General features: G+C 40.4%; 1 protein-coding gene across 1 annotated transcript in view; it reads left to right on the forward strand.

The window, feature by feature from the left end:
- Hsd17b4 (hydroxysteroid 17-beta dehydrogenase 4) overlaps window positions 1–17,219 on the forward strand; it is an 81,836-nt gene that overhangs the window by 52,917 nt on the left and 11,700 nt on the right. The window contains exons 16-22 of the mRNA XM_036204869.1: window positions 383–486; window positions 1,663–1,728; window positions 4,566–4,635; window positions 5,361–5,467; window positions 6,902–6,988; window positions 11,254–11,340; window positions 13,652–13,790. Coding sequence (XP_036060762.1) covers window positions 383–486; window positions 1,663–1,728; window positions 4,566–4,635; window positions 5,361–5,467; window positions 6,902–6,988; window positions 11,254–11,340; window positions 13,652–13,790 — 660 coding nt within the window. The remainder of the gene's footprint in view (window positions 1–382; window positions 487–1,662; window positions 1,729–4,565; window positions 4,636–5,360; window positions 5,468–6,901; window positions 6,989–11,253; window positions 11,341–13,651; window positions 13,791–17,219) is intronic.

Below are 17,219 nucleotides of genomic sequence, written 5' to 3' on the forward strand. Positions count from 1 at the left end.
TCCTGGTCACTGTCTCTTGATGTCCCATGCTCTTAGTTTGACAGTATTTCAGAGCTTGAGTGTGGTAGCTTGAATTTTCTTGAGGAATTGTTTGAAATGTTAGTGGCAGATAAAACTTGAGATACAGGTGGTAGTTGGGGGATTTCAGAGGTCAAATCCCTGCCGTTCATGGCGGAGGGCTGGGGATCTCTTCCTGCCTTCAGAGACTGGAGGTGAACACACTGCAGTAGAGCTTTGCAGACACCCATGCTCACTGTAAACGCTGACCTTTGCACTGGCTGTATCTTATTTTTTTAACTAGTAAAGGAAGTGTTAAGCTCATATTCACTAACTAGACATATTTTGTGTAATAATTCTTTTTTCTCTTTTGCTTCTGTTATAGTCCATTCTTATTCTGGGAATGAACTTATATGCTACAATCAGTTTTCTGTCTTTGTTGTTGGCTCTGGGGGCTTTGGTGGAAAACGGACATCAGACAAACTCAAAGTAAGATTCTTTAGAGATATAATATCTATATATTTTTATGGGGCGTATTATAGCAACTCAGTATATGTGTTCAGTATATGTCAGGAAAAAGCATTTGCATGTCCTGGAACATCGATCGTTTGTATGTAATGGGAATTTCATACTCTTGATGTATGTTGCTTGACCTTCCTACTATCCTGGTCCCCACTGGCTGGTCATGCCATTGCACTCCTTCCCACTACTCTTTCTTGTCTAGTGACTGCTGTCTACTTTCCCTTTGGAAACCCATTTTCATTAGGTGTGTCTGTGTGGGTGTGTGAGGGTGTCTGGGGAAGCAGAGGCAGCAGTCTTCTGGAGGGTGCTGGGAACCAAAGTGGAGTCCCTGCAAGAGCCATGTATACTCAGTTTGTCTCTCTAGACCCACCCCATTTTTGTTTTTTGCAGAGGAAATCTAATTCTATAGAGCAGGTTGGCTTCAAACTTGTAGTGGTCCTCCTGCCTCAGCTTCCCAGGGTGCTAGGGTTGTAGGAATGAGCCACTGTACCCAGCTTTCTTCACTCCTCTATTAGGCTGACTTAGTCTCCCAATGAGTCTGTCTGTGGTGACTTCCCTCTCCCACTTCCCTTCTCTTTCTCCCTCCTGCCCTCCCCCCACACAGTTAAAAGTAAGTGAAAAGTCTTTTTTGAAAAGCAGCAGCCTCTTACTGTGGAAGCAGCCTCTTTCCTCGTGGCCTATAATGTAATTCCAATGACAGGGGAACCTGATGTCTCTGGCCTCCATGTGCACTTTCATTCCTGTGTACACCCCACATAATTAATAATAAAAATCAAACTTTAAAAAGCTGACAAAAATGTATTATTTTGTTAACATGGCAAATTAAAATATGTAAATTGTTTAATTCTTAGAGTTGTTACCATCTTTTTACACAGGAAAAACTGTCTTTTGTCCTCTGTGACCTGGAGAATAGATCTGGTAATATTTCTCATATTGACAAGAGTCATTTTAGGGAAATTGTAATTTATAAAAATCTAGGATTTATGAAATTTTAAATGTCATTTTTTTCTCTGTATATAGAATATTAAAAACCCTTTATCCAGTTTGCAGAGTTTATTATAATGACACATGATTGTCTATTGGATGTCAGTTTTGTTAGAGAGTCACATATATTTAAGTTGATAAACAATGTCTTGATTTCAGGCAGCTGTAGCTGTACCGAAACGACCTCCTGATGCTGTACTGAGAGATACCACCTCACTGAATCAGGTGAGCAGTGCCGAACCACCGGGCTATGATACTGCTCTGTTCAAAGTGTGGACACCCTGCTTCTGTGTATCTCTAGTGGAGTAACTAAAGCATCTTATTCCAAGGAAGGAAGAATGAACACCAGGCTTTGCTCTGTAGAGTAAGTTCTTGGAGAAGGGTACTCCATTGAGTGATAGGCAGAAAGGTTTGCCAGTGATGCCTGGCTTTGCAGAAAGGTGGTGCATGGATGTTTCCTCCTCAGAGATGGGGGGCTTTCAGTTTGTCAGGGAAGAGGTCGAGAAGTATAGCAGAGTGTAGGAGAGGAGGAAGTGTGATGCATGTCAGGGTGTGTGAAGGGTCAAGTCACATTTACATTGGCGGGTAATGGAGGACAATGTGTATGGGCAGATCTTGACAAAAAAAAAATGGAAAAATTGTGCCATTAGAGAATCAACTTTGTGCTGCGTTTTATACATTAGTAACATTTTATTAAGCAAGCAAACAAAACTATGAAAATAACCTTGAGCGACTGTAAGGCAATGGTGGAGTAACTTGCAGAGGAATATAGATGGGCATCAGATTCCTTCAGAGCAGGGCAGAAATGGGGCACCATTCTTGAGAAATGAAAGTTTGTGTCAACCTAGCTGTCCTTCAAGAACATTCCACACGAAGGTGGAACTTCATCTAACCAAGTGCTGACTGAGGAACACTGACAGAAGGATGAACGGCCAAGTGCAAACCCAGGACCAGGCTAGAGACTGGAAGGGCAGAAGTGACGCTCAGTGGTAGATGCTCGAGAAAGTACAAGGGATACATCCTCAGGGGAGCCATAAAAGGGATCCAGAGATGCACTGCTCTTCAGGACCCATGGGAGGTGAACGGCAGCAATTAAAAACTAACACAACTGAATAATAAAGGAAGAAAAGAACAATGAAATAGAAAATGAAGGGGACTGAAGAGATGGCTCAGGGGTTAAGAGCACTGGCTGCTCTTCCAGAGGACCCACGTTCAATTCCCAGCTCATTCGTGGTGGTAGTAGCTCACAACCTTCTGTAACTCCAGTTCCAGGGGACCCAGCACTTTGTTCTGGCCTCTGTGGGCACTAGGCATGCATGTGGTGCACCGACATACGTGCAGGCCAAGCGTCCAGTCCATACACATAAAACTAAGTCAGTCTGAGAGAAAAGAAAATGAAAATCAGGGCAGGAACTGAGGATAGGTAGAGAATAGTTGGGAGAAAGACTCAAAAGGATCCAGCGTTCTGGATAGAGAGAACAACACTGAGATGCAGTCCTGTACAACTACCCGATCTGTTTACCTCTGTGCACGCCGTTCATAACGATGATGGCTTGGCTTCCAAGATTGCTAGTTTGGAGCTGTGCCATCCTTTCCCCATAGCGAAGGGCTATTTGCTAGTTTCTTAATGGATGGCTGTAGGGAGTACTGTAGGGAGGTGTTTTGCTTTGGAAAGGTTTTTTTTTTTTTTTTTTTTTTTTAAAGCTAGCTTTGTCTCACAGGGCCTCAAATCCCTGCTTGGTGCTTTTCATTCACCAGGTAGCTCTTGGGGAATATTTTTGTCTTATCCTCTTCTCTAAAAGAGAAGCTTTCTGGAGCTTGTATCCGCAGGCATGCATACTTTGTCCTCTGTGGAGATAGGGCTCTAATCAAGTGCTAATCAGAGACTTTGTTGACTTACACTGTTGCTAAAGTCTTATAAAAAGATTTAGAAATTGCTAATGTTCACCGAGGCAATACCCATGAGTTTTTTATCTCATTTAATTTCTCCAGTTGTTCTTTGAAATTGAGTCTTCTTAGCTTGAGGCTTATCTTGGTAGAGGAACTTGCTTAGCAGTGGTAGGGATGGATGTGAACCCAGCTCCCTCTGGAATCAAAGCCCATTATGTAGCTGATGTCGGACAACTTCCCTTGGTGGCCCTGAGATGTGTCGTTCTTCATAGTATACACAGTAGTGAGTAGTGCATAGTTGCCTAGTGTTTACTGTTTATATACAGCTTTTGAAAAAAACCAGCCATTTAATTTTCTAACACACAGAATCTTATATTTAAAAGACCACAACTACAGGAAAGAATACTGTGCACTGAAAAGTGAAATTTTCTCAAAAAGAGACTCGTGAAGGAACAGATGTTGAGGCAGGTCCGACAAACTGTGACAAGCTATTATAAAGATGCATAAACACCCAGCTGCCGATGAATTTCTTCCCTTCAGTTCTGCAGAGCACTCTAGTTTAAAACCTCACAGTTTAAACTCCAGAAAATGACGGCTTTCCCTGTTGTTGCCTACATTTTCCTGCTATTCTTGTCCTACCTATGAAAATTAATAGTGTGAAATCCGAGCTACATAGACACTGAGTCAGACTGGCAAGCCATGGGTTTGTTCTTGTGCATGAGCTGATATTCAGGATTTAATGTGTCAGAAAGATGAAAGTTAGTGAGAAGTCTTTGACATTTATCTATCTGTCCAGTATTATGTTATAGAGTGAAAATTAAAAAACCCATTAAGAAAATCAGCAAAGATTTTGATTGGCTAATAGAGACTTTAAACCTTTAACTATCTACATTGGATTTTCGCTTTCTGTGAATTTCCACTTAGGCAGTGGGGTGTAATTCTTGTCTTCCTTTCTTATTGCTTTAATCCCTTACTCTACTGATTACAGCAAAAGACCTCATTAAAACTTAAAGTTATAGGTAATCTTGTTTTGTAAAAATTAGTTATCTTTTAGATCACAGTCTAGATTTATGTGCATTATATATTTTAATCAATAGTTGGTCATGCTTCCTGTCCAACACTTAATGCTTTCTCAGGAAACACTGAATTACAGTGATAGTTTTTCTCTGCAGGCTGCTTTGTACCGCCTCAGTGGAGACTGGAATCCTTTACACATTGACCCTAACTTTGCTAGCATTGCTGGTGAGTTGTAAATTCTGTGAGTCCCTGAACAATAGTAGCTCAGTTAACTACCTATACACTTAAAGAAAGTGCTGCTTATGACTGCTAATTCAAATGACATTTAGAAGATAGTTCTCGTATTTATTCAAAGGCTGTAGAAAGGTATGAAGTATTCAGAAAATGGTGTGTGGTTTGCTTGAAATTCAGATGGTGGATTGAAGCTGCTGCTGTTGTAGGCCTAGGATAAAGCTTTGGGAAAGGAGGTGAGCTATCACAAGGTGGGGGGCAAGGTCATTAGGGAGAACAAGAGCTTGGAAGGTTAGAAAGGTATATGAAGCCACTCTCTGTGATTTGTTTCACACAAAATGAAAAAGTCCTTTGTGTTCCCAAGACTTTTCAAAAATCGTTTTTGTCATTTATATCTTAATTTTTCCCTAGGAAGGAATAAGTACTGTTTACAGAACTTTTTAAATTTTATTTTAAAGATACAGTCTCAATCTATAGCCTGGCTAGGTTAGAACTTACTGTGTAGGCCAGGCTGGCCTTGAACTTAGAGAGCTCTGCCTACCTCTGTCTCCCCAGTGCTGTGATTAAAGGTGGTGCCATCTCTCCTGGCATGTTCTACTTGTTAATACATGGTATAATTCATGGTAAAACTGCAGTTTAAAAGACATTAAAATGTTGAATTAAATATGTACTTAGATATAGCACTTTTCATATATAAAAAATTACCCCAATTTTCTTAGGTTTTGAGAAGCCCATATTACATGGATTATGTACCTTTGGATTTTCTGCAAGGCATGTTTTGCAGCAGTTTGCAGATAATGATGTGTCAAGATTCAAGGCGATTAAGGTATATGTCTCTTGCATAATCTTTTTTGAGGGGTGGGGCAGATTGAGACAGGGTTTCTCTTTGTCATCTTGAATGTCCTGGAACTCACTCTGTAGACCAGGCTGGCCTTGAACTCACAGAGATTCACCTCCTTCTGCCTCTGGAGTGCTGTGATTCAAGGTGTAGACCACCCCTGCCCAGCCTCACTTATGTACTTTTAAACTCTACATTTGTGTTAACAGAAGATGTTGGGGGCTGAGTTTCAACTCTGTAACACCACCTGCAACACTGATGGGACTTAACCATTTTAGCTTTGTGCTTACAGGTTGATTTCAAGATTTTACTGTTTACTCACTTTGTTAATAACAAAGGAAAATGTTTCTGCCTACAGTATTTTTGTCTAAGTCAAGATTTGTATACTTGAAAGGCCCCATGGCAATGTCAAATGGCTTTAAAAGTATTTATTAGTTTATTCTCCATGCAAGAGCGATGATACATTTTCTGATGCCTGGACCTTAATAACACTCATCATTTTCATGCTTTTTATGTAATCACAATTAGTTTTTTTAGTTCAGTAATGTGAGCATAGATTCACACAGTAGCATAAATGATCCTGCTCTAAGATGTGGAAATATTTTGTTCTGTGTACTCACTGATGCCTTCAGCTCCCAGATTAATTAGTATTTGAACTCCAGATTGTTCTGGTGGTTGCCGGTATCACTAACTAATAGGATTATGGTTTTGGTTTTTGGTTTGTCATGAGAAAATGCTGCTCACTGATGCTGCCTTTTCTTCTTTTCTTTTCTTTTTTCCCATTGTTGGGAATTGAATTTACCATAACCTGGGCAAGCACTCCCTCCATCAGTGAGCTGCATCCCCAGCCCTGGTTCTCTTGTTCTGAGAGAAAAGAACTAGTGTAGCTGGAGAGCTTCTCTCCAGATGCCACCAAGCCCCTGTGGTCCCACAACCCACGTATAAAATAATCACTCAGACGCTTATATTACTTATAAACTGTATGGCCGTGGCAGGCTTCTTGTTATCTACTTCTGTCTTAAATTAACCCATTTCTATTAATCTATAACTTGCCACATGGCTTGTGGCTTACCTGTACCTTACATCTGACTTGTCATGGCAGCGGCTGGCAGCTTTCTCCCTCTGCCTTCCTGTTCCCAGAATTCTCTTCTCTCTTGTCCCGCCTATACTTCCTGCCTGGCTGCTGGCCAATCAGCACTTTATTTACACAGAGCGATATCCACAGCAAACTAGCTTGTTGTGTGTGTCCATGACTGTTAGCATCCTTGATTAGTTTCTACATTTTTGTTATCTGCTATGAAGCTTAATGTATTTAAATCTCTACTTTTTTCCTTTTAGGCTGACCTTCCCTGACATTTCCCTTACAAGTAGAAGAGTTTCATTTAAAAACATTTTTAATGCTAAAACTCTTATTTTAATTAGGTTCGTTTTGCCAAACCAGTGTATCCTGGACAAACTCTACAAACTGAGATGTGGAAGGAAGGAAACAGAATTCATTTTCAAACCAAGGTATGAATCATGTGGTTGGAAGTATGTCCGATGTGACCCCTTAACCACACACTGTCATTTTGTTCCCTGCTAGTATTTTTGTGGTTTATAATAGGAATCTCTGAGAGAGAAACTTGGGAGTACTTTTAAAGTTAATGCTGACTTTTAGCTAAGATTCCTCATGTACCTTTTAATTTTTTTTTTTTTTTCTCTCACTAATGAAAGATCTTGCAGCTTAGCTCAGGAGAATTGGAACAGTTTATCTAGTTAACAGGAAAGTCATTTGAAATACATTTTTACTGTGTTAGAGGCACTGCTACTGTGAGCTAGAGAACTGTGAGGTTGGAGCCTTTAGTTTTTCCCTGGACAGAGACCATGTGTTTTTGATCACACACACACACACACATACACACACACACACACACACACACACACAAAATCTGTAAATTAATATTTGTATCATAGAGCCAGGGCCTAATTAATAATTGCTAAGCCAATCAAGGTGTCTCTCTGTTGATTTAAGTAATTTTGAGGGTGACTTAGTAGTTCTCCAGAAAAGCACTAAAAGGACACTTAACTTTGTCTCATTATTAACAGTTTAAAAAGCAACTTTGGTTGCCACAGGTAAGTAGCTAATAGCCTTCTGTTGGTTCCTCTGTGTTACATAGAGCAGCCTTAAGTACTCCAATAATGGCAGTCATGCTTCTCTTGATGGAGACACAGTAAACACTGTTGTCTTCAATAGCAACTTTCAGTAACAACTCTGCATTGAAGTACAAGAAAGTCTTGATGTTGCTAATGACAGAGGGCATTTGAGCAGGTGCACACACCCAGCTCCATGTGTTCCCAAAGCAGATGCACACACCCAGCTGCATGTGGCCCCAAAACTTTTTGCTGTAGTTAGTTCCTCCAGGAACTGGTAAGTTAGCAGGATTCTGCTTTAGTATCAGTGCCTTCCTGCTGCTGACAACATGTTCGTGCTTTAGGGATATCATTTGTTTTATTTTGCAAATTTCTTCTATATTAAAGACCTCAGTACCAGTTTTGCCTTACCCTTAGGAAAGTCTCTCTGATTTTTTTTTTTTTAAATTTGAACAGAATCTTATTCTGTAGCCCAGGCTGCCCCATTAGAACTTCCAGTCCTCCCATCCTGTCTCTGCCTTCAGAGTGCTGGCAATGCACACATGTACTACCAAGCCCAGTTCGTGCCCTACCTCAAACACGGTCCGTCATTCCCACTTTCACGTGCACACGCCCTGGCTTTCCCTGAAACCTCCTTTCATTAGAATCTCTGCCTCCTGTTTTTCAACTCTCTCATTTTCTAATCGTCTTACCTAAAGTGTTTGTCGCGGAGTCAGGGTACTTGGACTGGTACTGGGGATTGAACGCAGGGTGTTGCCCATGTTAGGCAAATACTGCATAACCCCAGCCCCAGAGTTCAGAGTCTTTCTTGAAAATTAACATGTGCAAATGGGCCGGGAATGTAGCTCAGTGACAGAGCACTTATCTGTTGTGCACTAGGCCCTGGGTTCAATCCCTGACACTGTGAAAAAAGCAAGAAAGACACAGACCCAAAAGAATGTGAACTCCAAACTGTGTGGACCACGACACCACCACATGAAACGTTACAGGTTTTCATTTTCACACAACCCCAGCAAGAACAGTGCATGGGCACTTTCTGTGAGCTTAAAGAGCTGAGAAATAACCTAAATGTAATGCATTCTTCCCATTTTAAATGGCTCTAAACAGGTTTTATCTTTGCAGAGGATTTTCTCCTTCCCTAGTAATTACAGGGACATAGAAGACTCCCACCTCGATTCCCTCCTTTCTAGTGTATTTTAAGAAACATTTAAAACAAGTATTTCAGAACTCTCTGCTCATGTGCTTACAAAAAAGCAATTTGCTAAAGTATATTTTGTTCTTTTCTTAATTGTGTCTGTGCTTTTTACTGCATATATATGTGTAGATACATACATACATACATATATGTATATATACATACATACATTCATATATACACATATACATACACATATATAAAGAATGCATTGCTGGGAAGGTATTTTTCCTCCTTTCAAGAATGAAGTCAAGGGGGATTAGTTAAAATCAAAGTTGTAACACTTGCTACCTTCACTTGGAAACTTGTTCTCTGTATTGTAAGTTTGTTTTCTTATGAGATGGTGTTTGTTATAGCACAGTATGTACAACAACGTGCTTTCTTAGGCCTGGCTGGCCTTGACCTTGCAGTTCTCTTGCTTCAGCCTTTTTTTTTTTTTATTTAAGAAATTTTTTTATTCATTTTACGTACCAACCACAGTTCCCTCTCTCATCCCTCCTCCTGCTCACCCCACCCCTCACCCCCTCCTCTCAAAGGATAAGTTCTCCCATGGGGACAGATATGAAGCCTGGTACATTCAGTTGAAGCAGGACCAAGTCCCTCCCCCCTGCTTCAAGGCTGAGCAAGGTGTCCACCACAGGTAATGGTCTCCAAAAAGCCAGCTCGTGCACCAGAGATAGATCCTGATCCCACTGCCAGGGGCCCCTCAAACAGACCAAGTTACACAACTGTCTCCTGTATACAGAGGGCCTAGTCCGGTCCCATGCAGGTTCCACAGCTGTTGGTCTTAAATTTGTGAGTTCCCATGAGCTTGGTTCAGTTGTCTCTGTAGATTTCCTGATCATGATCTTGACTCCCCTTGCTCATATAATCCCTCTTCCCTCTCTTTGACTGGACTCCTGGAGCTCAGCCTGGTGCTTGGTTGTGGATCTCTGCATCTGCTTCCATCAGTTACTGGATGAAGGCTCTATGATGACAGGGTATTCACCAATCTGATTATCAGGGTAGGCCAGTTCAGGCACCCTCACCACTATTGCTAGTAGTCTAATCTGGGATCATCCTTGTGGATTCCTGGGAATTTCCTAGTACCAGGTTTCTCCCTAACCCCACAATGGCTCCCTCTATCAAGATATCTTTTTCATTGCTCTCCTACTCTGTCCCTTCCTCAGCTTGATCATCCCACTCCCTCATGCTCTCATGCCCCACCCCTTCCCCTCTACTGCCCCCCTCACCCCAGTTTACTCATGGAGATCTCCTCTGTTTCCCCTTCCCAGGGTGATCCATGCATCCCTCTTAGGGTCCTCCTTGTTTCCTAGCTTCTCTGGAGTTGTGGGTTGTAGTGTGGTTATCCTTTGCTTTACATCTGGTATCCACTTATGAGTGAGTACACACCATGTTTGTCTTTCTGAGTCTGAGTTACCTCACTCAGGATGATATTTTCTAGTTCCATCCATTTGCCTGCAAATTTCGTGATGTCATGTTTTTTTCATTTGCTTCAGCCTTTTGGGTGCTAGCATTAAAAGCCTGGCTGACAGTATTGTTCTTATGGGAGGATAGTTACTGAAATAATTTGAAATATAGGATTAGGAATGAGAGTTTCTCTAATGTCAGGTGTAAAGGTTATTTGGATATTTACTTCATGTTGTGTACACTTGTAACTTGAAATAGGATCCAGAATTATGACTTTACAAACACTATCATCTGTTCCTAGTCAGTTTTAACCTATATCAACAGAACAAATTTGTTCCATGTGGGGGTATCATGACATACCCTCTACTATTTCTAACAGTTGACGGCCCACTCTGGCTCCCCTCAAAATACATTGGGCTTGGGAAAAGGAAATCTCCAAAATACCAGAGCCCAGGCTCTATTCTAGATCATTTAAATTAGTATTTAGGTTTTAAAAAGATATGTTTTTATTACTTTTAAGTTATGTGTAGGTGTGTGTTTCTGTATATGGGTATGTGCACGTGAGTGCAGGTGCTCACAGAAGCCTGAGGGGTCGGATCTCCTGGCACTCAAGTTGCAGATGATTGTGGGCTGCCTGATGTGGGTGTTGGGAACTGAACTAGGGTCTTCAGCAAGAGTAAGCAGAAAATTCTCTTAGTCACCGAGCCATCTCTCCAGCTCCATTAATTGATATTTTGGAAGGTGAAGCCTGATCATAGTTTTTCTCTCTTTTCCCCTTCTTTAAAGATTACCAGTTGATTCTATATCCAGGCTTAGTAACAATTATATTAAATCAGAAAATCTTCATGTTTATTATTTTGTTATTTATAGCTTTGACCTTCTGTTTTATTTGGCTCCCTAGTTTTTTTTTTTTTTTTTTAATTATTACTATTTCAAAAATAAGTATGAGGTTTCCTTAAAATGACTATAGCGTTCCAGGATGGAACTGTAAACAGTCAGAGTGAACTGTCTTTCTTCCTACCCTGCTTCTGTTTTTCAGGTCCAAGAGACTGGAGACATTGTCATTTCCAATGCATATGTGGATCTTGTGCCTACATCTGGAGTTTCAGCTCAGACACCTTCTAAGGTAGGCTGCAAGGCTGGCACCCATTCAGTTCTGATGTGCCGGTCTTAGTTAATGTCGCTTCAGGATTTTCAGGCTACTTCCTGTAGCTATGAAAAGCCTCTTGAAGAAATGACATAATTTAAAATGATTGGAATGAAATAAATATTTTGACAACTTAGTTTTAAAAACCTTTGTAGAATATTGGGATAATTTTAAGAGGAAATAGTTTTCTGTTTTAAGAATGACTTAGTTTTTTTTTTTTTTTCTTTTTTAACCATTTTTATTTGGAAATAACTCAATAAGATTATTTTCTTTTATCAAATTTGTCTTGATTAAAATCATCACAGTATACAGTGGTTGTAGAGGGATAGGGAAAAGAGAGAAAGAGGAAAAGGAGAAAATAATAAAGAAATGAATATATTAATGTGGCCAAATGTAAAGACATGTATGTTTGTTGGCTTAAATTAAATAGAAACTGACTATGTAGATGACTCAGCTTGTAAGAATATTTGCTACTAAGCCAGAGAACAAAGTTGCCTCATGTCATGGACCTTTGTGCTCTGGTGTGTGTGTGTGTGTGTGTGTGTGTGTGTATGATATATGATATATATGGACTAGCAATTATATGAGCTGTTTGTAATGTGGCACAATTAACTCTAAGAAAATATCCAAATAGCTGTTTGTATTTTTTTTTTTTAAATTTAAACTATTTGGCCTAATGGCTCAGGCTTCTTGCTATCTAGTTCCTATACCTCAAATTAACCCATATCTATTAGTCTATAAGTTGCCATGTGGCTTGTGGCTTACAGGTACCATACATCTCACTTTTCATGGTGGTGGCTGGCAGTGTGTCTCCCTGCCTCAGCCTTCCACCTCCTAAAATTCTTCTCTTCCTTGTCCCGTCTACCCTATCCTTCCTGTCTGGCTACTGGCCAGTCAGCATTTTATTTATCAATCAATCATAGCAACATATATTTACAGCATACAGGACATCCCACAGAACTTCTCCTTTTTTGTTTTTTTAAAAAGGAAGATTTTAACTTTAAGATAGTAAAATTACATATAACAAAACAATTATCAAGCAAGAATTACAGCTAACAATATCTAGTCTGTTTATAATATCTAGTCTATTTGTACTTGGCAGAATTAAAGAAGATATCCTGTCTATCCTATATTTGTGAGTCTAAGGTCTAACTCATCTTTTATCATAGCTAAGGAAATAATAACTATCTAGTCTTCAACTACCTCAAAGACCCCAGAAGGATATACTATTACCTGAGAAATTCGAGAAGGATACAAGCAACTTTTGGGAGTATTGCTAGAGTAGACAGAGACAGCTGGCAGCCTGGATGGTCATCTGAAGTTCCTTTGTAAAGTTGGGACAGCTATCTTTAGCCCATAGGCCTAGAGTCTCTCAGTCATTTCTCTCTATGGAATGACTCAGTTTATGAGAAATCTTAAAAAGTATTTGGAGAAAAAAAAAGTGAAAAGCTAAGTAACCTATTCTTTTCCCTTGATTTAAAGGTTTGTATGCAGATATGAAGACAATAGCACGTCTTATTTATTAAAATATTAATATTTTATAAGGTTCAGGCTTTTGATAAAAATATTTGTATCTTATGTCCAAAATATTAACTTAATAATATTGAGACATTCACACTATGATCTTTTCCCTTCATAAACTATGTTATTAGATAACTAACAAAAATTAACATCCTTGTAAGAATAATCTAAGGGCCAAGCCTATGACATCTTCCAGCTAGAAGAAATTAAAAGCTTCATGGAATTTACTTATGATTATTTGCTTAGGGTATTTGAGATCTTAATTAGACCTAGGGGGATAGTTTCCTCTTTTTTCAATTATGAAACTTGGAGAGTGAGCAGGCACAAATGTAGAGGTTGTCATCAGATGTCTTCCTCAATTGCTTCTCCCCCTTATTTTTTAGACAAGGTCCCTTACTGAACCTGGACCTTACCATTTTAGCTAGACTGGCTTCCCAGTGAGCCCCTGGACCAGTGCTGGGGATAGACCGTGCATTACCATGCCCAGCTTTTGACGTGGGTGCTTGGGATTCAAATCAGAACCTAATGGTTTTACTGGAGGTACTTTACCCCATATTCTAATATTATTTTCAATTTATGGTTAAAAATAGAATTTTCTGGTAAGGTAAACCAATTCTGGATTGAATAATACAAGGAAAATGTGAAATAAGCCCAGTGTGAAGAAAATAGTTTAGCTGTGTTATTTATGCGCTGGATAAAAACCACTTCTATTGCATGTGTTTGTAATTTCTTTGTGAAGTTTTTCAATAAACTTTCTTCTTTTTGTCAGGGTGGGGAGCTCCAGAGTGCTCTTGTGTTTGGAGAAATAGGTCGCCGCCTTAAGGACGTTGGACATGAGGTGGTAAAGAAAGTAAATGCTGTGTTTGAATGGCATATCACAAAAGATGGAAATACTGCAGCCAAGTGGAGTAAGTAATATTTTTGACTTTGTTAGTCTAAGATAACTTTTAGTGGAGATAAAGTATATTTTGTAATTGGTAATAGTCTCTCTGAAAACAGGTGAATCTGACCTACATAGTTTTTTGTTTTTGTTTTCCATGAGAACTGATAGGTCTCAGGACATTCAAAGGCATGCATTTTTTTCCCTTAAATCATATATGTCATTTAGCAATTTCATGCACATATATAATGCATTCTAATTACTCTGACCCACCCTATTTTTAAACCTCTCCTTCCTGCCAGTTTCTTACCCACATTCGTATCTTTTTGTTTTGTGACCCACTGACTTTAAGCAACACTGTCCATGTGAGCATAGGTGTAGAACTATCCACTCTGGTGGTGCACTCACTTGTGACTGATAACTGAGGACATGATTTTGATCCCCCCACCTCCCAGCATCCATGAGTAGCCAATAGTTCCCCAGGGAGGGCCAGGACCCCAAAAGAATACCCCCATCCACTACTGGCTTTTGACTAGCCCTGTCTTGTGTAGATCTAGTGCATATAGACACAGCTGCTATGAGCTCATGATTCTATTATAATACCTAAAATCAGTGCACTTGGCATTCCATGTCCCTGGTTTCAGTCAGCCAGTGATTGACAATGCATGAGGCCATGTGATGATTATCCCTGGTACTGTTATCTGAAGAAAGAAAAATTGGAAGATTTATGAAGAGTGAGTGAAACATGTTTGCAGATCTTTTGTATGTGCTGTGTGGTCTTACTCTATCCTGTAGGATTGTGTGAGAAGTGGGGCTGAGCAGTGAATACTCCCAGAGACATTTTGCTTACTTCTAGCTTTTGTCCTGGAAGCCCAAGGCCACAATATTTTCACTGGAAGTCTAGCAGCTTTTTTCTCCTAAATCTCCATAGGAACATGGGAAAAGTGGCCTACAGGGTATTTTTAGAAGAGGACGTTTCCCACATAGGTGCTCTGGCGTGCATGCCCCCATCCATAAATTTATAAAGGATTTTTAAGTTTCACTTCTAACTGAGAAAATGAGATCCCATGTAGTTTAGGTTGCCATGAGTCCCTGAAGGAGGTGGGAAAGATGGCCTAGCAGTTAAGAGCAGTTGTTCTTCCAGAGGACCCAGATTCAATTCCCAGAAACCACATGGCAGCTCACAACTGTCTGTAACTCCAATTTCAGAGAATCTAATGCCCTTTTTTAGTATCTGGGTGCACTGCTTGCCTGTGGTGCATAGCCACACTCAGGCAAAACTCAAATACACATTAAAAGTGCAAATAAGTAAGGCTTAAAAAGAAAAAAAGCCCGTGCAATCCTGTGAGAGTCTGGAGGAGGCCCGGGATTTGCTTAGACCGTAGACCTGTGCAAACTTTTAGGTTCAGCTTGGTTTTGGTAGTAATCCTCCAGAAATAGTCTATGAGTTAAGTGTTGAATGTAATATACTGTGTTCATGACTGAGCAAGAAGACTGTGCTTTGGATAGCCCACAGCTGATGGATGGGACCTCCTTTAAACTAGGATTTTTGTATTGCCTACTATATAGGCAATGTGCTGGTGCATATTCCTTAATGAAATTGGTAGCTATTGAAAGAATATGTTTAGGGCTGAAGGTGTACTGTCTGAAGATGCTTAGCAGCCACTCAGAAGGCCTTGTGTTTGATCTCCAGCACTGGAGGAAAAAAATAGTTCCCACTTGGGTCCCTTAAAATCACACAGTACATTATTCATTACATCTAATCCACTTAAAGCCTGTCTAAATCATTTAGAACTTTGGAAGTGATTTCCTATTTCTTGTTCTTTTTAACATTTAGTCTGTATTAGTAAAAGAGGAAAAAGCCGGGCAGTGGTGGTGCATGCCTTTAATCCCAGCACTTGGGAGGCAGAGGCAGGCGGAACTTTGTGAGTTTGAGGCCAGCCTGGGCGGCCACGTGAGATCCAGGAAAGGCGCAAAGCTACACAGAGAAACCCTGTCTCAAAAAACCAAAAAAAAAAGTAAAAGAGGAAAAAGCAACAGTGTGTCTGCTAAAAAGAAAAACCACAAGTAATCTGTTGGTTTTTCCTTGAGGTAAACATTTGTGCTTGCAATGGGTTAGTTGAGAAAGGAGAGGAAGGCAGGCAGAAGAGTCAGATTGTGCCTTCCCCAGATTTCGGCTTGCCTTGTGGTTTCCAAGCTAGTGTTGTAGGTTAACAGTGTGCACAACTGCTGTTGCATGCTGTCCTTTTTTCTTTTCTTCCACTTTTTCCTGTGGTGGAAGTCAACTTTTCTTTTATGGATAAAGTACATTAGCAGCTGAGTTCCAGAGCATAGGCTTAGTGAAATACTGGTGAAGAGTGAATGCCACAGGAACGAGTAAAGGGCGAGAAGTATGAGTCTCGAAGCTGGCAATATACTATAGGGCTTCCTATGGAAGACAAGTGATTGACCTGGGCCAGCAGGCCGGTTTCCTGCAGTATTGATGTAAGTGGTTAATAACCAACTAAGACTTCATTTGGAAAGTAACGTGCTAACATTGAAAAGTTACCTCTTGTTAACACAAACAGTTTTCCCCGTTGTATTTCCATTAGAAATAAATGAGACTGTTGGAGTCTTGTCCATTGCTGCCCACCATCAGTTCTCTGCAGCTTTCGTGTGTCTTCGCATCTCTCCAGGTCCTTACCTAGCAAAGCCAGCAGTGACAGGCTCTAGACCTCCCCTGAAAGGGTTCGTCCTGTGCTCCGATTGCCTTTGTCTGTCAGCTTGGCTTGATACATAGTTGTGAAACCAGTCTTTGTGTCTCTGATGTAAATCACTGTATTTGGCTGTAGGGAAAACCCCTTTTGGCTCACTGGTATGGTAGAAGGCATCCCTTTTGGCAGCCCTGTGTTGCAGTGTGGTGCTTATTGATATAGAATAGGCATTTAAAGGTTACCTTAGGGAATACCTTGCCTCTACTTTTAACCCCCACAAGGAGTTTTAAGATGTTTTGCCAAATGCTGAAGTACCAAATATTGTGTGTTTTATATTGTTGATATAAGCCCAGCCATACTCATATTATGGCATTCCGGAAACAGGATAGAGAGAATGGAAATGAGCATACTGGGTGTGCTGTCAGTGCTATTGGGCAAATGTAGGCACTGATGGGTCACATTCCAACCCAAAGATGCTAGACCACGCCCATCTTTTCCTTTCCCTCCCTGGCAGTACCACATCTCTGGGCAGAGAGTGTGTGTGTGTGTGTGTATGTGTGTGTGTGTGTGTGTGTGTGTATTGGGGGAATTTTTTCCAATCCAATTAAATCTGGATCTGGAGAGGATGTGGGTATCAGTTGAGACACTGTTCTTGTTGATTGTGGAGACAGAGGAGTCATAGGTGTGCCTTGAAGTCTGCCACTTCTAAGGCCCAGCACACATTGTTAGGTAGGAACAGAAGGGATGCCTAGGTGAGGGCAGTG

The sequence above is a fragment of the Onychomys torridus genome, chromosome 13, assembly GCF_903995425.1.
Source record: "Onychomys torridus chromosome 13, mOncTor1.1, whole genome shotgun sequence".
NCBI classification, from domain to species: Eukaryota; Metazoa; Chordata; class Mammalia; order Rodentia; family Cricetidae; genus Onychomys; species Onychomys torridus.